At 52.5% G+C, this 19,836-nt stretch overlaps 7 protein-coding genes across 7 annotated transcripts; 4 read left to right on the top strand and 3 right to left on the bottom strand.

The window, feature by feature from the left end:
• Window positions 1-146: 146 nt before the first annotated feature.
• AYO20_02387 (hypothetical protein) lies at window positions 147-2,140 on the bottom strand (the record flags this gene model as incomplete). Its single annotated transcript, XM_022640691.1, has 3 exons — window positions 147-1,686; window positions 1,739-1,815; window positions 1,868-2,140. 3 exons carry the CDS (start codon window positions 2,138-2,140, stop codon window positions 147-149), a joined length of 1,890 nt encoding a protein of 629 aa, XP_022503340.1.
• Window positions 2,141-5,648: 3,508 nt separating this feature from the next.
• Window positions 5,649-6,761, top strand: AYO20_02386 (hypothetical protein; the record flags this gene model as incomplete). The annotated part of the gene is made up of 1 exon (XM_022640690.1): window positions 5,649-6,761. One exon carries the CDS (start codon window positions 5,649-5,651, stop codon window positions 6,759-6,761), a length of 1,113 nt encoding a protein of 370 aa, XP_022503339.1.
• Window positions 6,762-7,343: 582 nt separating this feature from the next.
• Window positions 7,344-8,164, top strand: AYO20_02385 (hypothetical protein; the record flags this gene model as incomplete). The annotated part of the gene is made up of 2 exons (XM_022640689.1): window positions 7,344-7,356; window positions 7,422-8,164. 2 exons carry the CDS (start codon window positions 7,344-7,346, stop codon window positions 8,162-8,164), a joined length of 756 nt encoding a protein of 251 aa, XP_022503338.1.
• Window positions 8,165-8,861: 697 nt separating this feature from the next.
• On the bottom strand, window positions 8,862-9,896 carry AYO20_02384 (hypothetical protein; the record flags this gene model as incomplete). The annotated part of the gene is made up of 1 exon (XM_022640688.1): window positions 8,862-9,896. One exon carries the CDS (start codon window positions 9,894-9,896, stop codon window positions 8,862-8,864), a length of 1,035 nt encoding a protein of 344 aa, XP_022503337.1.
• A 1,537-nt stretch (window positions 9,897-11,433) lies between these two features.
• AYO20_02383 (hypothetical protein) lies at window positions 11,434-13,491 on the top strand (the record flags this gene model as incomplete). Its single annotated transcript, XM_022640687.1, has 3 exons — window positions 11,434-11,621; window positions 11,849-13,004; window positions 13,054-13,491. 3 exons carry the CDS (start codon window positions 11,434-11,436, stop codon window positions 13,489-13,491), a joined length of 1,782 nt encoding a protein of 593 aa, XP_022503336.1.
• A 1,244-nt stretch (window positions 13,492-14,735) lies between these two features.
• AYO20_02382 (hypothetical protein) lies at window positions 14,736-16,264 on the bottom strand (the record flags this gene model as incomplete). The annotated part of the gene is made up of 2 exons (XM_022640686.1): window positions 14,736-16,084; window positions 16,150-16,264. The coding sequence occupies 2 exons, from the start codon at window positions 16,262-16,264 to the stop codon at window positions 14,736-14,738; spliced, it is 1,464 nt and encodes a 487-aa protein (XP_022503335.1).
• A 1,540-nt stretch (window positions 16,265-17,804) lies between these two features.
• Window positions 17,805-19,207, top strand: AYO20_02381 (hypothetical protein; the record flags this gene model as incomplete). The annotated part of the gene is made up of 2 exons (XM_022640685.1): window positions 17,805-17,956; window positions 18,076-19,207. 2 exons carry the CDS (start codon window positions 17,805-17,807, stop codon window positions 19,205-19,207), a joined length of 1,284 nt encoding a protein of 427 aa, XP_022503334.1.
• Between the last annotated feature and the right edge of the window lie 629 nt (window positions 19,208-19,836).

Here is a 19,836-nt window from a genome sequence, read left to right as displayed (position 1 = left end):
GACGACTCTTCCACTCGACCCAATATTACGCACGTATCCCTGATGATCCCGTTTCGATTCGTGATTTTGCCTTTGTAACGTGCAACTCCCAAGAAGAAGCGAGAAGGGAGTAACTTCAAAGAAAAAAGACGTCTCTGCATAATTGTCTACTTGGACAACTTGTTCAGAGCGGCATAATCCCAATCCTCTTTGATCATATCCGCCGCCTTCTCCGCGAGCATGTAGACGCTGCTCGCGATATTGCCGCTGACATTGTTGGGGAAGACGCTCGCGTCGGCGACGCGCAGGTTCTGCACGCCTTTGACCCGGAGGCGCGAGTCGACTGTGTCGCCCATGGCGCACGAGCCGCAGCTGTGGTACTCGCCGATGACGTATTCCTGGACGGCGGCGCGACGGGACTGGGCTGAGTCGAGGGGGAACTTGTCCGGCTCGGGAGCGATGCGGTGGGAGATTTTGTCTTTGAGGGGCGCGGACGAGGCCGTCTTGTCAACGAATCTCAGGCCTGCGGCCAGTACGGCAACGTCGGCTTCGTGGCCCAGGTAGTTAGGATTGATTTCGGGGGGAACAGCTGGGTCGGCGGATTTGATGTGGATGTAGCCCCGGGCGACGGGGTACTGCAGGCAAGCGGCCAGGGTGACGCCGTCCTTTGCCCCCTCGGGTGGTGGAGGGAACAGGACGCTCTGGTTACGGAATCCTTCGGCGAGATTGCCCGTGACGGCAATGAAGACCAGTTGCAGGTTCGCCGACTTGTTGCTCTTGAGGTGCGAGATGACTTGGTCCCATTGTTTCCGCTGGAACGGCGTCGCCTTCGCCTTGGCGCTTTCGATTGACTTGACGACCTCCTCCAGCTCGCCGTCCTCCAGGAACAAGGTGCAGGGGAAGAAGCCCTGCGTGGATTGGATCGCGGTCAAGGGCCCTCCCTTTTCTTCAGCCAGAGCCTTTTGCGCCGCCTCCATGACTTCGGGCTTGTAGATCGAGTCACCGGACATTTGGCCATCGGCAAGTTGATACACTGCAGCAGTAGCGACGTGGTCCTGGTAGTTTTCGCCGACAGAGGGCAGGTCGACCAGACATTGGACGCCAGCGGCTCTGAGAATATCCGGATTGCCAATGCCAGACATCTCAAGAATCTGAGGAGAGTTGATGGTTCCGCCACAAACAATAACTTCTCGTTTGGCCTTGACGGTATACCTCTGTCCATTGTGGACGAATTCCACACCAGTGGCCCGCTTATTTTCGAGGATAACTCGAGCCACAAGCGCCTCGGTGACGACCTTGAGGTTGGGCCGATGTTCGTTGGCCTGGAAGTATCCTCTAGCAGCGTAACTGCGCATCCCCTTGTTGGGTCCCGTGCGTGCCACAGCACCCAGGGTGTTGAAGAAGCCAATATGATCTCCACTCCATGGATCGAGGGGCTTTTTGTCGAATCCGGTGACATGGTCTGCGGCCTTGATCACGTCGTCCTCAATGGGAAGCCTGAAGTCATTGAAGCTAGTCCGCACAGGACCGCTGGTGCCATGGTTCTCTCCAACGAATGGCATGGTAGAACGGTCTGTTATTCGTTCATCGACGGGCTCCAGAGTTTGGTGCTTCCGCATGTATTGTTTCATTTGAGCCGACGACCACGATGGGTCGTTCGCCAGTTCGGCCCAGTCATCGTAATCTTGGTCTGATCCGCGAACATACCTTTGTTGGTGTTAAACGGCGAGGCTGTTCATCGCTAGAACGGGAAACTCACATCATGTAGTTGATTGCGCTGGAGCCACCTAGCGCCTTACCCCGAGGGACTTGGTGGACTTTGTTCTTGTTGCCTGGCTGTACAAGAGTTAGTGTCAGGAGTATCGGATATAGGGGTTTTGGTCTCTACCTGAGGGATGGTATCCCAAGCCCAATCGTACTCCTTGTTGCCCAACATCTGTATGAACATGGCGGGGACATCAACGAGCGGGTCACCAAGTCGACTCTTCCCGGCTTCGATAACACCAACAGTGACATCTGGATTCTCTGTCAAGCGGGCAGCAATAACCAGTCCAGCTGTACCGCCACCACAGATGAGATAGTCGTAGTCCCGCCCAACAAACTCATCAGCGGCAACGAGCGCCGACTTTTGTGTACCATCTGCTCCATTGGTGGTTGTCATATTTCCGAAGTCAAATGCGACGCAATCTAGAATCTGTAGTCGAGCTGACCGATGTACGAAGTAGATGGGCGTAGTTGAAACTTGGGAAAGGCTTACTTGGGGACAGGGTAGAAGTAACAGCTATATATACCTACCTCCATCTTCCTCTGACCTAAGAATATGCAGATGTCTCGTGTTCAGCATGAGCGACACTTCAAGCATTATTCCATAAGTATGTGGCATTGCAGATGCACTAAAGATGCTTTGTGTCGGTGCCGGTCGATTTGCGCTCAGTGGCTGGGATCTTCGAGAAGCAAGATACCAAGAGCGGGCAGTGCTCGAACAATGCTGTCATCCTGGGCTGGGGGTGAATGTTTGTAATATTTCTGTCGCTCAGAATCGGCCAGTAATGTCAGGAGGGGAAAGGCTTGGGATGTTGTCCTTGGTCTAGATTTCCTCAACCCCTGTCAGTCTCGGATGGTTCCGATTCTCCTCCCCCAGTCAGCTGAACCGTCTCGTAGCACAACAGCTCTGTGAGGAGAAGACATGCAACCAGATAAGGAAGTTGAGCGCCGCTGCCACTCACTGCAATTGTGCGCAAGGTAAAGCGGCGAAGCATTCTTCACAAGGGATCCTGTGTCGCGAGTATCAGGCCGAACTTTGTCTCGTAATAGCTCGTCTCGGGCAAACCGAGCAGGCCACCCTTTCTGGCATGAAGTACCTTGTGCCCTCGGACGACATTATTGGTGGGCACTCGAAGTAACGGCCGCATTGCGTCGCCAAGATGTCTTCGTATCCCTCAGGCAAACCGCGGCCGCTGGCTGCGGGGGCGAAGTCATTTGCGGGGTCTAGTAGGTCAGCCTCACTGTTGATTCTGTTGTCCGCTGCTGCTCGCGCATCCGAAGCCGATTGGTCTGACTGTAGCTGTCACGTGTAGGCCTTCTCTCGGTGTGGGTGAAGTCGAATGTACCTAGCGATGTTGGACAAGGAGGAGCCTGGTCACTCGTACAAAAACTCAAATATCGCAGTAATGATTCCTCGTTGAAAGGCGTCAGCGATCTCACCGACTTACTTTCCTGAGAGAGCACACAGTAGGAAAGCTGTAGGCTATAGATCGGCAAATGTTGACAGGGACGGAACAAACCGATGTGAGGTCCCAGGCCAATCTGATGTTTTCGGTAATTATATAATGCCCAACTTGGAATGTGGATCAAGCAGCGAGGAATGTAGTCAGGGGATGGCCACTAAGGACGTTGGGATGTTGAGGACCACGTGAAGCGCCTCGGTTAAGCACGTACTAAGCTACACCGCCAGGCTGATTCTCCTACTCGAATACTAGATTAGTTCAGTCGACTCTCGCCACTTCTCCATGGACGAAAATGTCTCCCACAACACCCAAACTGATCCGAAGTGTTCGTTCTTCCCTTCTCTCTTATCAAGCAACAAGATCAATATAGACGGCTCTCTGTCAACTCAATTTAAGGGCCCCCTTTTTACTCTTTTCTTCTTCCTTGCTCTCTTCCTCTTCCATCCCAGCAGCCATCTTCATGATCAAAACGACACCAATACATTCCTCGGATATGATTCTATCAAGCAGATCACTGTTTTCGAGAGGGCACTCCCAAAACACAACGTTAGACATCCAGGTTCTCGAGCCGGATATGAAATAACTGCCTTCGTCATTCCGCCGCGCAATCCGGGTAGATATCAATATCGAGTCGATCCTTAGCACTGGTGATATTTCTGGAGTAACCATGACTTCTCTGACTGCTGGGTCTGGAACCATGACTGGAATGGTCGCAATAGATCATCAATTGCCGTCAAAGTCCCATTCGTATTGATTTTGACCCATATTCGTAGGCCAAAGTCCTCCTTTGGAGCGATGTCCCATTCCGGGAGATAGCTATATCCTCATAGTCCACCCGCATCGTGAGGCGAGAAATGGCTGACATGGCCCATCCAGCCAGCCCAGGACCAGCTGGGCATTCCCATACTCGGTGTACTACTACCAGTCCTCCTTATTAGTGATTGTTGACGAAATGATCCAGAGGAGCTCACAAACAGCTCCCAGGAGAGACCACAAGCAAATCGGTAGTTGGGATCTTCCGCCAGGGTCAACCTGGGGTCGGCATGATCCTGAGCGCCTTGGAAAAGGAACGGTATTGCCAAGTAACTAGGCTGGCTCGATCGCTGTAATATCCCACGAAATACACCAATGCATCAGAGTCGTACGAGACGCCCAGAGGTGTCGTATAGATTCCTGGGTGCGTACGAATTTCGTCTCCCCTCTCCATGTTGTACAGCAAGGATACAACTGTGTGTCTGCGACGCCTTTTCACATAGTTCCAGTGTCGGTCGTCGAAGCACGCTGCTGTATGCCTAGACATTGTAGTTCTTCTGTGCGGCTTCTTCCTGATACGCCCGGGCTCCGATGAATAACTTGCACATGGCGCAACGAACCCGCTCTTCTTCCGTCGGCAAAGCGCGCAGAAACTTGACATTCACCCCCTCAAAGTCCTCTTGACAGCGCGATCCGACTTGGGAGAGGTTCTCCAGGTTGATCTTTGAGCATCTGGGCAAGAGACGTTGCGCCCGGACACGACGGGATAGAGGCTTGTCGGACTTTGGAGCCCATAGTGAGAATCGAATCATGGTCCAGCATTTGATCTGCCTGAGTTCACGCCTATCAACAACAGCAACAAATCTAGAAAAGTGCAGTGGACATTTCTTCCGCCTCCACCAGCTCAACTTGGCTGGCGCAATAGGTACCGGCAAATCTTAGCATATCACCCAGGGGAGCCGCCGTAGGCACCGATGGTAGGTGGATGGGGTACGCCTCGTGGCTGAGTAACAACCTAAATTGTTGAAGATTGGGGTCATTTTTTCTTGGATTGAGCAATGGCCTTGATTAATGGCGCGATGTCAGGAAGATTAGGTATGTGTCCTGGGTGCCCGCTCTAGCGACTGGATCGCTCAGGAAGCAGCAGGTGAGCCGAGAGCTTTTCGTATGAGAACTATGCACGAGGTACCTTGGTACATGTTCTCTTCTTGGACCAACGTGCCAGCCCGACCTCCTCTCAAAGACCAGCAGGACTCGATACAGTCAGGAGTCTATCATATTCCAAATTACGGCGCTGATCAAAAGTACTGGGATTTCCCTGTCCATCAATTCCTGCCTCCAAGGGTCAATCCTTCGGGTTTCTCCCTAGCTCAATCACTTGGTATGTGCTTGGACCCCAAACATTGTTATGCCGCTTACCCACCCATAGCATCCTCTTACTCGTATGATCCTGTGTCGAGTCATCTGCTGAGTCCCGGCCCTTCGAACGTGACGGCTTCTAGGGATCTGTCTCTGTGAGCCTGCCTCTGAACAGTCATCCCGACGCCACTACCGAGTACTCTGTGGTACTCCATCCGTCGTCGATTGGCCAACGGCCTCGGGAAGAATGTACTGATCACCAGAGGTTGGCAGAGAAACCTGGCATCGTCGATCCAACTGGCTTTGTGATAGAGTCCGAGGCTGCACAAGATGTCTTTGCCGTCTCAACAAGCCCTGCCGGCGCATCTGCTCTCCGATCGTGAGATTCATGTGGTCATCTCCATTCTGTCGGGTCGTCACAAAGCAAAAGAATACTATGAAGAATCAATCAAGCCACTACTCGACAGCTTCGACGCTGTTTACTTTACGCACGAAACTAAGTCAACCAGGACTATCATCGAGTTGACCGAGAAACTTTTCATCGCGAATGCGCGACAAGGTGTCAAGCAAACCATTATCTTGCTGTCAGGAGATGGCGGCATTGTTGATATTGTCAACACTTTTACAAGTCTTCTAAACCGGCGCAATGATGACATTAGAGCCCCCTCAATATTCCTCAAGCCTGTCATTGTCCTGATACCCATGGGCACTGCAAATGCTTTGGCGTGGAGTTCTGGTGTTGCTCAAGACCCTGTCAAGACTATGATGGAAGGAAGACCAAAATCTCTCCCGTCCTTTCAGGTTTGCTTCGGTCCCGGCTCACAGCTGGTCACCAATGAAGGCCAGGATCGGGAAGATTTGGGCCATGAGGGCGAGGATGGGCCGATCATGTATGGCGCTGTGGTCTGTAGTTGGGGGCTACACGCCAGTCTTGTGGCAATGAGCGATACGACGGAATATCGCAAGCATGGTCTTGCAAGGTTCGGAATGGCAGCAGAGCAGCTCTTGAGAGAAGCTCACCTGTACAGAGGTAGGGTCAAATGGCGGAAAGCAGACGGCGAGTGGAGAGACCTGCCTGGACTGCAGCACTCCTACATCCTGGCAACGATGGTCTCCAACCTGGAGGAGCATTTTCGAATCTCACCCGCCACGAAACCTCTTGATGGGAGCCTACGGCTGCTCACTATCGGTGCTGAGCCTGCCTCGGAGATCATGCGCATAATGCATCTAGCGTATCAATCCGGGCAACACATTACGGACTCAAAGGTTACGTATGAAGATATCGAAGGATTAAGGATAGAATTTGACGAAGAAGACGAACAGTGGAGGATGATTTGTATCGACGGGAAGATCGTCGCAGTCAGCAAAGGCGGTTGGGTGGAAGTTACAAAGATCCCCGCTACAGGCATTGATGCGAGGAGGGTTGTAGAACTCGTGTGCTAGAGAATTCGAGGCGACTTCGAAATTGAATGAAACATATCATCTTCCTAGAGTTCGGAGCAATAGAGTGTGTTGGTAACATTGCGATAGCCTTTTGAGAAACGGAGTTCGGACGACACGTGAGTGCCATGTGAAGATATGCTCACTATGCGCTTTACCCTTTTGGGGTCAAGCAAGCCGAGTATCCGCCTGCTGAGGTTCTAATTGACGTTGGGCTGTGCCTCGCATCGGCAGCCAGCAGTCAAGCAGGTTTCCCTCGTCAGCCGAAGCTCAAATAACCAACCGGGCCACAGTCAGTCATCAATTGCACCGCTCCGAAGAACAAATATCTTCCTCCTTCCAATCCATCCTCTCAACTGTCCAGTCGGAATACGGTGGCTGGAGCAAACAGCAGCAATGCCCGCCTAACCACTTCAGCTGAACTTGTGAGTGAGACGACAGTCAGCGCCTTCATCAAACGCCGGTGAAATCGGTTTCTTGTATCGAACAGAGGCACATTCTGGGGCGTCTACGAGTGTGACCCCTTGCTCTCGAATATCGGAAGGGTCCCAGAAGTCAGAACAATAGCCCTCTGCTGTCGCAAACATGCGTGGTTGGGGTATGTCAGGTCTTCTTCAGCTGTCGCGCTGGTTTCCGCACTAACCGAAACTCTTCTCTTTCTAGGCCTCTTCTTCTTCCTCCTCTTCCTCCTTCTCATCTTCGCGGTCGTCGGATGGGTGGCCTACACACAATACAGCGCCCGCAAACAAGGGCTCCCCGCCCCCTCCCTCAAATCATGGAAAACTTACATCCCATTCCTCAAGCCTCAGGCCTCATCAAACTACCCTGCCCCTCGGCACGCGGGACCGCTGGAATGGGCCAGGGACCAATTTTCCAAGTTGACCAGAAGACGCACGGCCAGAGGGGCCTATGAAGAAGCCGGAAGTGGCGCCGATGGACTGGTATCTGGAGGTTCCAGAGGTAGGGGAGGCAGAGGGATGGAAGATGATGCATGGGACACCAGAGTAGGAAACGAAGACCCCTACGGACCCGGAGTTGGTTATTCTGGATATGAAGAACAGGAATTGGGTTTGGCCCCAACCCCGGGACTGCAGAATGAACCCTATGGCAGCGGCTCCCGCGGAGGTTCGGGCGGAGACTACTTGGGCGCCACAGGAAGCGCAGGGTATTCCGACCTTGATGTGAGTGGACGAGGTCGCCCAGGCAGTTCTTCCAGAGACAACCCCTTTGGCGATCAACACGAAGCGACGCCGCGGCTGAGGAGCGTGAGCCCCAGGCCGGAATCGGATGCAGCAGCCGCAAAGGGACATACAAAGGGAAACCAAAGCGTGGACACTCAAGGCAGCGGAGACGGAAACTCGAGTCCGATCAGCACGAGAAAAAGCGCCTTCCGAGAGGGGATATAAAGACGGCGACGAAGATGAAACGTAACAACAAGAGACTACAGAGTCTCACGACGCACGGACGGGGCTTGTAATGAAAAGAACTCCACCAAGGCTAGACCATGCCAACTCATCTGAGGCAGGGCTTGCGAACTGTATGGTGTTGGAACAACACGAACATGGTCAAGGCATCCCTTTGCTACTTCTATGCGAGAGTGGGAGTGTGGAAAAGGGGGGTTGGACTATGTAACCTTGGATATGCCCTTACTTCTTCTTTTTCTATACCATCACCTCGGGATGTTGGAAATGGGAATGGGAAATGCGGACAAAATGTCAATGACACGATGGCTCAAAAACTTTCTCGGGAGTTGGATACTAACTCGTACTTACTTGGGAGAGTGAAATTCCTTGGAAACTTGTTTTCATAAAGCCACAGAGAAGGTCAAAATATACGATTAATGATTAACCACGAGTCCTGTATCCACATATGTACCTCGCTTTATGCTTTATGCTTTATGCTTTTCGCTGTTCTGTGTCTAACAAAACTCTGGGACGCCATGAATCTGTACCTGAACATGAATCTGGTGTATGGATTCTTTTGGTTCCTCTGGCTCAATCGATGCCCGTGGATTGAGACGGGCATGGGACTCGTAATATCATCGACCGTTTCTTCGTTCAGCTTGCGCATACCATCCAAGGCAAGGCTCTTCGCACTGTGAATCTATAGATCCACCACTCTGGGCTTATTCAATAGTCGGGTACTCGTCTGATATGCCAGGGCTCCGTTGACCATGTATCCTCCCTGGCGGGCGCCCCCCCAAAGCCTTGTCCACAGGAGGCCTCTCACATCTGCAGCAGTGCATTTGAAACCTTTTACCCATAACGGTAAATCCAGCAGCTCGGCAAAGGGCATGCGGTGACTTGCAGGTGTGTCTGCAGGCTTGTTATATGCTGCGGCCAGAAACTCTTCGAATGCCCGCTGGCTTTCGTCCCACCAGACGGGATCAACGCCGTGACCAGAATGGATATGTCCAAATGCATGTAGCGTTGGTTTAACGCGCCAGACTTCCTTCAACTCGAACTCGTCGCCCAAGCCTCCACTGGTTGGTAGATCAAGGTGCCATTTGGGCGGGTTATGCGTGACCAGGACATCCACATCTTCGGGGATGGTGCCGCTCCAAGCATCTTGACCTCTGCTGTATTGAAACGCAAATTCCTTACCTCCACATTGAGGTATCTGCGGAGCACCGTAGACATTCAATGAGCGAGCACCAGGAAAACGTAATGTGACCGATGAGTGCTGCAGGTAGTGAATCTTACCCCAGTCTAGCTGCCGGTAGGAACGGCTCTTGTCTTGTATCCCACGGCTGCGCTCGTCAAAATAGCTATCGTGGTTCCCCGCCACCACTACGATGTGACGAAATCCATCAGAGGAGCCGTGCCAGGGCTTTTGCAGCGTTTTTAACCAGTCTATCGTTTGCTGGATGGAGGAGAGCGAGCCGTTATTTGTAAGGTCACCGGAGTGGATTAGGAGGTCGCCCTTGGGGATGGCTGTGCGAGGAATTTGGCTGTGGGTGTCGGAGAGGCAAACGACGCGGATGGGAATTTTATTCTTTGGCGTGATGTACGGTGGACCGCGGAGGCAGAGAAAGATGTGGTGGAAGAAGGTAAAGCAGGTGGTCAGAGGGTGGTATATGAGCTGGTAGAGCAGAGAGGGAGGTGCGTAGGGAGATTCTGGAGGTGAGAAGAGGTTCATCTTGTAAATAGCTGCTCTGCAAGGAGGGAAGCTCTTGGAAGAAGAAGTGCACGAGCTGGGTCTTGTTTGACTAGGGCAGTCTCATTGAGAGAGGTTGTGATCTCGCGCGTTAGCTCTTGAGTCCATGTTGTGCGTTTTCAGATTTCATAACCTCCTCAAGCCTAGTTCGAAGGACATCAAGTGAGGACCTGGAGACTCCCTTCACAGCATCTCCTGGTGTTGTCGTGACCCAACGGCGAAGTGATGGGATCGGAGAGAAGTGTAGGTGTTGAGTTTGCCCAATATGGCGCAGGTGGCTTGCCCAGGGAACGCAGCTCAATGATTGAAAACAAATAGCCAGTACATTAATCATGTCTGAGCTCGGAAAGACTGGAAGGGGAACATCCACTCGAATCCTACTACTTAGTCATGGCATGAATCGCATTGAATTCTACAAAAGCTTCGTTTGAGCAATACAGCACTGTACTCACCTTGAGCCTCTATTGTTTCCCCCTCCATCGCCCTCGATCGATATCAAACGCAACAAACCCACCCAAAACAAACCTCCCGAAGAGACCCCACCATTGCTGTTGCTCACCAGTGATTATCACACAAGTCTCCTGCTCTACAAGTGACGGGATCAATCGTCATTGGCAGGTCCCACGAAAGCTCGAATCGATATCACCATCGCCGCCGTCTCCGGATCATACAGCAGTATCTGCCCAGCTCTTAGTCTGTCCCTTGTCCTCCGACTCAATTCGATCAAAATCCAACGGTTCTCGTCCTCCAAAGTACAGTCATTCCTGAATTTCCTTCGACTCCCGCCTCAAAGTTTCGACACCCTTTGAAAGGCGGGCAGCAATCTGTCGCCCATCCATGTTCCTCGACCCTAAATTGTCGCCCCCATCTTCGTTTTCAATGTCCTTTATCGAATAGCCGCCCAGCGCGTGGTTGGGTGCCCTGTTGTCTATTGTCGAATCCGCGAATCAAATCCGCCAACCCGCAGCACGCAGTTCCCAGCGCACATTTCGTCTCATCGGTGTCTCTGCTCGACTCGATCCCAAGAGTGAGACCGCCGCAGCCGCAGCCGCGCACTTTTGAGTCTGCAGGAAAACGTGACAAGTCTAAGAGAAGACAAAACACACACGCAGATTTAGACATAACATCATTCCGCCAGCGCCGTCAGCACTTTCTTACATGACAGGGCGTGGTCCGACCCCCCGAAGCGAACACTCGACCCCGGGCACTGAATAGCCTGAGATCCACCGCCATCTGGGAACAAACGTCCGGTCACTGCACGCCGCCGTAACAACTGCCACTGCCGCAGCGTCAATCCGCGGACGCTCGCAGATCCTGTCACGATCACACACCAGGCCAGCTCGGGCTTAACCCTTGTGGCCCAACTGCGCCCCAAAGAAGCCCATCCCCTTCTAATCTCGACTGCAACCTCGAAATATCTTCCACAATTCCTCCATTATCGGAAGCTGGCCCTGCAAAGGGACCAGGCTCTCAATATTCCAATAACCTGTTGGCCGCAAACGCTGCCGTCTTTGCCATGATGAATGGCACCGACCTCAAGAAAGCCGCCATCAGCCAGGCTAAGAAGGTCGCGACAACCGCCGCCCTGGCAGCAAACGGAAATGGGCAGAAGAAACGACGGAAAGGCGACAATCTGAAGCCCATCATCACAAGCGAGAACGCGAATGCGTCCAGTCTTCACGATAGCCCCACTCCAGGAGACCCAGAGTAAGTCACTTGGTCCAGTCACTCCTCATCATGTCACCTGCAATTCCTCGTCCACACACGCGCGCTTTTGTCATTTCTTTGTACATGATATCGTGATTGATCGCAGATGCAATGTCTCGTCCTTGTTTCGACTAAATCTGCCCTCAAACTGATCCGTCCTTCCTCAGCGCCATGGATTCGCCTCTGCCTCACGCAAAGGTCCCTGTAAATAACTCACATATTGACAGATCCCCGTCCTCTTCCACCTCCGAAGACGACCCCGCCGAGACCACTGCGGACGAGGAAGACTCGGAGGATTATTGCAAGGGCGGATACCATCCCGTCCACGTTGGCGAAACATACAATAATGGCAAATATGTGGTAGTGCGGAAGTTGGGATGGGGTCACTTCTCCACTGTCTGGTTGTCAAGAGACACAACCACGGGCAAACACGTCGCACTCAAGGTAGTTCGGTCGGCCGCGCACTACACAGAAACTGCCATCGACGAGATCAAACTATTAAACAAGGTCGTCCAAGCGAACCCCAACCACCCTGGTCGAAAATATGTCGTCAGCCTTCTTGATTCCTTCGAACACAAAGGACCCAACGGCGTTCACGTTTGTATGGTCTTTGAGGTATTGGGAGAAAATCTGCTGGGCCTGATCAAGAGATGGAACCATCGAGGTATTCCGATGCCGTTGGTCAAACAGATCACCAAACAAGTCCTTTTGGGGCTGGACTACCTACATCGCGAGTGCGGCATCATTCACACCGATTTGAAGCCGGAAAATGTCTTGATTGAGATTGGTGACGTGGAACAGATTGTCAAAGCCTTTGTCAAAGACGAGAAAGAATCGACAAAAGACGACAACAGAAATGGACGGAGACGAAGACGAACGCTCATCACTGGAAGCCAGCCTCTCCCCAGTCCACTGAACGCCAGCTTCACGAATCTGGATAAACTCGGGAGCCACCACCCTCACCCACCGAGTAGTCTGAACCAAGTGATTAATGATTCGGTCTCAAACAAATCGACAGACGGCCTCTCCATGATAGAGCAACTGAAGCTGAAGGCGAAGGAGAAGGAGAGTAAGACAAGTGAGGAGCAGTCTGTTGGTGACAAGGGGAGAGAAGGCACGACGGACCCGCTAGAAAAGGATTTGGCGGGAGTGTCTCTCGACAACAAGAAGTCATCGGATGTCGACAAGGTCTTGAAGGCGGCCAAGAACGAGAATGAGCCTCTGGGCGAGATTATCTCGGTCAAGATTGCAGATCTGGGAAATGCCTGCTGGGTCGGTCACCATTTCACAAACGACATTCAGACTCGTCAATATCGGTCGCCGGAGGTGATCCTAGGTGCCAAATGGGGCGCCAGCACCGATGTGTGGAGCATGGCATGCATGGTACGCTACGATCAGTGTCATTTCTAATTTGCACACTAACAATGTCCAGGTGTTTGAACTCATCACAGGCGATTACCTCTTCGACCCGCAATCTGGCACGAAATATGGCAAAGACGACGATCACATTGCGCAGATTATCGAACTGCTCGGCCCGTTTCCAAAGTCGTTGTGCCTGTCGGGTAAATGGTCACAAGAGATTTTCAACCGTAAAGGCGAGCTGCGCAACATCCATCGACTACGGCATTGGGCCCTGCCTGATGTGCTCCGAGAGAAATATCATTTCTCTGTTGAGGAGGCCAAGCGAATCAGCGATTTTTTGACACCCATGCTCGAATTACCTCCCGAAGCCCGTGCGAACGCGGGTGGAATGTCCAACTCGGAATTTTTGAAAGGTGTCAAGGGCATGGAAAATATCAATGTCGATGTGCCTGTTGGGTCGAAAGGCGAAGGAATCGAAGGATGGGCGTGTGAGGTTAAAAAGCGGTGATCCGAGTGCGGGCTTGACAGCCATGTGCCAGGGGGGATCAAGGCCTTGGGATTGCCTGGGTGGCAAATGATGTGATTTGTATCAGATTTTGGCAGCGCACTCGGAGTGCGAGAGTGCTTTCTCCATCTGAAGGTGTCTTGTGAATGAATGCGTATGAATCGAGCACGATCGCTGGACCAAGAAATGAGGCGCAAATACACGGTTTTTTTCACGTACAGAATAAATGACTTTTTTTGGCGGGCTGGACGATAGCTTGTCTGGCTACTTTTTGACGACCTACACATAGTAACCAAGAAACTCACTGTTAAACAAGCAACGGGCGGACATGATGCGGATTTCACTTTGTGAACTCCCACCGGGAAAAGAAACAGTGCCAAGTTTTGGGAAACGGACGGACCGTCCCCTTCCTGCAGGACCCGAGATCTATTTGGGCACGTATACATGTAACGAGTACACATACATGTACTCGGTAGGTACGGGGTACTCATTCGAGTATCCCGCAGCACGTGTACGTACCTCGGTACAAGGTACTAGGTACTGTGTGATATACACTCGGATAGACGCCCCTTATCCGAAGCCATGCAGTTCCAGCCTAGAACTTCGATAGACGAAAACTCATTTACCATTCACATATTGCTATGAAGGTCCGTAATGGGGAACCAAATATAGGGGATGTGAGGCTGACCAATCACGATATATCTCCAGGAGCCTCGTGTCAATATCAACTCCGATCTCGCTTGTTCGGGACTGTGGGAACTTGTGGTTTTCTCGTCCGTGTCAAGGTCACTTTCACATTTCTTTCCGTTGGTCGTTGGTACCTAAGTACCTAGGTACAGTAAATCTATTTTTTCTATTTCCCCTTCCAGATAGATTTAGTAGTCTTTTTGTTCCTCCACATTCATTCCAAGATTCCCGACCCGGTCAGATCATCGACATACTCTATACATACGAGGAAGTGGCTCGATAGACGTAATGTTACATGACAAATACCTCCGACCTACTCACCCAAAGGCATTTTTCCATTTCCCAAAACCATCCCGTGGTTCATTCGGATATCACTTTTTTGGTCCTTCAAAGTCGTTTCCATCCCTTTCCGCCCCTCTCCGTAGTAATTTTTCCTTTCGGAATCAGTGGCGTCATATTGCATCGTTGTTCCTTCTTAACAAATACCAGGCCTGTGTGCCTGTGTGGTCAATATAGATACACTTGGCTATAGATCCCGCCCTGTGCCAATAAAGGTCGGTCTAAGAGGATGACACCGCAGAAGAACGTGTGCTCTTCAGAGATGGAGAACGAGACACCGGCGACACCGATTCCACGGCCGGGCCGGGGCCAGAGCTGTCTTGCGGTTGTGCAGAGCCCTCGTCACTCGGGGGAGGCCGCCCGTTGACGCTCGACGAATTATGGCTCCAGCGAGAATTCCAGACGGGCATCGGAGGCATGAGTGCGGGTGAGAAGGGGAAGGGCGAGTCGGGGACATTAGATATGCTCTCGGACGGAGTGACGGACTTGCGAGGTCGGCGGGGAGAGCTAAAGGTCGATTCGAGCGGCGACGGGGCGGGGAAGTGCGGCGTTGACGGCATCGTTGGTGGTAGAGGGAATCCCATGCTGACCCTGCCGTCGACGCTGATGGGAGACGGCAAGTTGGGCACGGGGTTTACGGGGACGTGCACCTGGCTCGGCAGAGGCGGATGGTTGCGTGCAACAGGAGTCGGGGGATTGTTTGCGAGACCATTCGGATGGCTCAATCGAGCAATTGGATTGCGGAGCCCAGCGTGGTCCTCCACGTGAAGTTGGGACGCATGAGGTCCGAGACCGCTAGCGGTGTACGCGGGCGGGTGTGCTGTCTTGTCATGCATAGTTTGTGTTCGACTGAGAGACCGAGTCAGTAACGGTGCCGGCGTGGCTACTGTTGGATCGATGTGCAGAGACGAAGGCCGTGCGACTTCTGTCCGCGTAGCATACGCCTCCGACATCTGCGGTGCCACTCCCGAAACCCTTCCATCTTCTTCCTCTCCAGGTAATCTCCGACCTTTGCGTGCTCGAAAGACTGCCCATCTCGCCTTGAGCGGGGTGCAGTAGCGCATGAGAAGGTAGATGGCCGCGATCGCGACTACACCTGCCAACAGCGATGGGAGGATGATTGCCACTTTCGCAACAGGGTGGTCTTGAGCGCGCACAGTCTCGGAGGCAGCAGCCGAGTTGACCGATGTTGTTGAGGGCAGTCCAGAGCTGGTATCCGGTAGAGGCACAGTGGAAGTTGGAATTGTAGTAAAGGAGCCGACAAGGTCTGAAGTAGAGGAAAGAAGTCCTTGAGAGGTGATCGGAGCTACTTCTGTCGAGGTGGATGGAGATGATGAGGCGGACGCGACCGGGACGCTGGACGTGCTTGATGTGCTCGATAGTCCAGTTATCGATGCCTGATCCTGGGATGTTGTAGATGTGCCTGGGTCAAACGGGTTGAGCGGCTCGACATCATCCTCTTCGCCTGAAGTTTCCCCAGCGCCCTCGTCCTCTGAATTGTCGTCATCACTAGACAATGGATCTTCAGGAGGAGGAGGAGGGGGAGGGGGAGGATTGTTCCCAGGGAGATCTGACCAACTCGTGAGCGTCGACCTAGAAAGAAGTCATAGCATTGAGGACTGGATGCCTACTTACTTTGCCTCTCGACAAGTTTTAGGTTGTCCAAGCCTTGTAAGCCTTCGCTTCGTTCAGCCTTCAATGGAGCAATCTTGGACCTGTCAAAGCGTCTCTTGAGAGTGGTTGCAGGCATCTTCAATCACAGTCGTCCTTCCACCGACTTTTCAATTGTTATATGACCAAGTCGATTATCACGAGACCAGCACGGGATGTGAAGAAACGGGAGACGACGAAAGAAATTGTTTGTCAGAGGAACCAGCCTCAACTTCGACCCAAGACCCAAACCGGGAACCAACCAATTCTACTCGACCAGCGGTATGAGAAGAGAAAGAAAGAAACGAGAAAAGGAAACCAAGAGATGTCAAGTCGTCTATGAAATCCCCCTGGTTTGTTTGTAGCTTACCGACTTGGCTGTAGGAACCCAAAGGACCCAGAGGTAGGGGATGCCCAGAGGGGATGATGCATATTGTGAGGCACCATGGATCCCCATGTGGAATATCCATGTGTGCATACGAATTGATCAAGCCCCGTAACAACAAGAGGCTCGTGACAAGTCTCATGTTGGAGCGAAAAAAGTCTTGTTCAGCGATCGACTGTTGCCAAGTGCCCACCTTACTCGAAACCACAGACACAGTAGGACAGGAGGACAGCGGTGAGTCTGGAGACGGCAACGGACTGGCTAGTGAGGCCTTGGCTCGCGTATCATGGGAGGGAGGAGAAGCAGGAGAAGTATCAGGGCGTGGCAGGCGTGGCAGGGTGAAGAAATGTGAAACGGTCAGGGTCAGAACATGGTGGAGGCGGTCAACTTGGCAACAGGAGAGGAAAGACGCAATCTGTGGATAGCTGTGGATGAGGAGAAGCAATAGGAGTGATAGTAATATGAGTCGTAGTAACAATCCATATCCTCGATGTTGTTTGGGGCGTGATCGGTGACGATGACAGTTGACAATACTGTTACCATGCAGGTAAGTGAGAAAGTGAGAAGTGAGTTATGGCCACCAGTCTTCCCCTTCCCCATCAAACCCCCTAATCGCCCGCCAAAGAGTCCCTAGGCACTTCCAGTACCTAAACACCCACCTAAGTACCTCCCGGGTGCTCCCCAAGCACCTTCCGAGCTGACCACCCGAGCACCTAAGTAACTCGTACTGGCATGTTTCTGGCAATATTTCCCCATTTAATTGGAGAGGCAGCCACCCGTGTCACCACAGTTAAGCTCCCCCCAACGTCCTACGCACAAATCGGGCAACTTGGCTATTTTCATCCCTTACGCCATCATCCGCCATTGGCGATATCGCCAATTGTGAGCCTCACTAACCTCAGCTAAACCCCATGCCCACCCATGTCACCTACTCGATATGTCCCTTGATGGACAGCTGGAGGTGCCGGACTGGAAAAGATCCCCAATAATCAAAGGATCCATCATCTCCATGACAATAATATGTTTGCTCCCTCTTACCAGATTCTGCGGAGGCGGCGAGTCCCCGGCCGGCGTTGTACCCGGCAAGGCGGATTGACTGGAACGGGTCTCCAGTCCGATTCGGAGCCAGAGCGAGTTCTCGAATAAAAAAAGCTGATGGGTGTGACATTGTGACGATCTTGTTGCTGGGCCGTATCCAAAGAGAAAGAAAGAGAACAACCAGCTGTGTGATACATGGTGTACGGTACACGAAGACATGGAGCCAAAGAGCAGCAGAGATGACGGCCCCCGGCCTCAGTGCACGGGCACCTACGACGACGACGAGGAACAGAATCCCGACATGATCTACAACGGGCCTTTGACTCGAAGCGCTTTCCGGGCTTTGGTCCAAGACTTTAGTCCCATATGGTATGTCCTGTGCATATGGTTTCTTTGGCATATAGCCATGACCATAACCATAATCACAATCATAGACTCCCTCCTCATCCCACGGTGCTATGGAGAGATGCTAACAAAATCCACGGTAGGTTCACCTGGTGCATGAATGCCGGCGTCATCGCAACTCTCCTTCACCAGCTGCCATATCAGTTTCGGGGACTTCGTGTGCTCTCAACGATTGCATTCATGATCGACCTGGTCCTCTACCTTGTCTTTTCAGTCATTTACATTCTACACTTTCTCATGTACAGACAACGAGCGTACAAGGAACTCATCGACAACACGTTGGAGCTGTGTCTGTTCCCCTGCTGGTCCATTGCCTTCATGACGCTGGTGTCTTTCGTCACCCTCACCGTGAGCGAAGCACCCTGGGGAGGCCACCCCTTCACCGTCGTGGCCTGTGTCATGTGGTGGATCGCAGCGACGTGGAGCTTTGGCATGTTGCTGTTCGTCTTCTCCAACCTGATCCAGCAGCACACCATCTTCGACCGCTATCTCCCGACTCTCGTCATCATCCCCGCCGTCGGAGTCGCCACGTTAGCAGCCGTTGGGGGCGTCTTCGCTTGCTTCGCCCACAATGTCTCTGCAGGACTCGCCGTCCCCGTCATCATCATGTCCCTGTGCGCTGTCGGGGTAGGGATCTTCCTCGGCATGATCCTGTACACCTACCTCTTTCAACAGCTGCTAGCCAAAGGGTGGCCCGCGCCCCCAATGACCGCCACCCTGTTCATCCTCGTCGGACCCATGGGCCAGTCGGCCGCGGCCCTGCAACTGCTGGGCTCGGCCGCCAGCAGCCACGGAATGTTTGGCGGGTACCACCGCGGGTTCTTCCTGACCGAGTCAGCCGCCGCGTCGATGCAAGCGACCTGCATCTTCCTAGCGCTGCTAATGACAGGCCTCGGCGCGGTGTGGCTAGGCTTCGCCCTCGTCGCCATGGCACACCGCATCGCGAATAAAGACCTCATCTGGGCCCCGACCTGGAACGCCATCATTTTCCCCACGGGCACGCTCACGACCGCGACCCTGCTGCTCGGCACCGATCTCGACTCGGCGTTTTTCAAGATCGTCACCGTCATTCAGCTCATCTTCCTCATTTTGGTGTTCTTCATCAATGCTGCTTTTACATTGTTCAAGATTTGGAGGGGCGAACTCCTCATCGTCAGAGAAGATCCCCGCCTTAAACAGCAGGCGATGGCGGGGGAGAAACCAAAAGCTACATAGTAGAGAACGAGAGGAAATGGCTTCGGGCGAGCCGTGTATATTCGAATCGAAGATAAAATGTCTGTAATGTACACATAGATAATTAGATTTCTAGATTTCTAAAAGCTATTTTTTTGACAGTACATCTTGGTGACACTACTCACTACTCACTACTCACTAATACCGGGTAGAGTATTTCGAGACAGACCTTTTCTTCAACATCCCGTACTCCAGATTCTATCAGTACGAGGACAAGCACTTTGGTGTAGAGTAGAGTACAGAGTGCGAGTATCCAAAATCCAAAGCCCTACAATGTCATTACTTACCTAGCTAGCTAGAGAGAGCGCGATATGCTATGTGCAGTACAATGCAGTCGTGCCACGCTTGCTTAGGCGACTTTGTACTTGGAACCTATTCAACCTATGTAGTTACTTGCTATGTCCTCGGTAAGTCGCCTCGGTGTTACCAGTGAGTACGGGGGAATTTTCACGCGTGAGGCGAGCACATGCGAGGCACCGACGGGGAATCCGTTGACAGGGGACATGTATAAATAGGGTAGGGGCTTGAGGGGGGATGGAGGTAGAAGAAACCGCTCTCTGCTGAATATGTTGGATCTTCCGGGATCGATCTATCTATCTAGCTAGGTAGGT

The sequence above is a fragment of the Fonsecaea nubica genome, assembly GCF_001646965.1.
Source record: "Fonsecaea nubica strain CBS 269.64 chromosome Unknown Scaff10, whole genome shotgun sequence".
In the NCBI taxonomy this organism is placed as follows: domain Eukaryota; kingdom Fungi; phylum Ascomycota; class Eurotiomycetes; order Chaetothyriales; family Herpotrichiellaceae; genus Fonsecaea; species Fonsecaea nubica.
The sequence above is the reverse complement of the archived record's forward strand: the minus strand, read 5'-3'. Positions and strand labels throughout refer to the sequence as shown.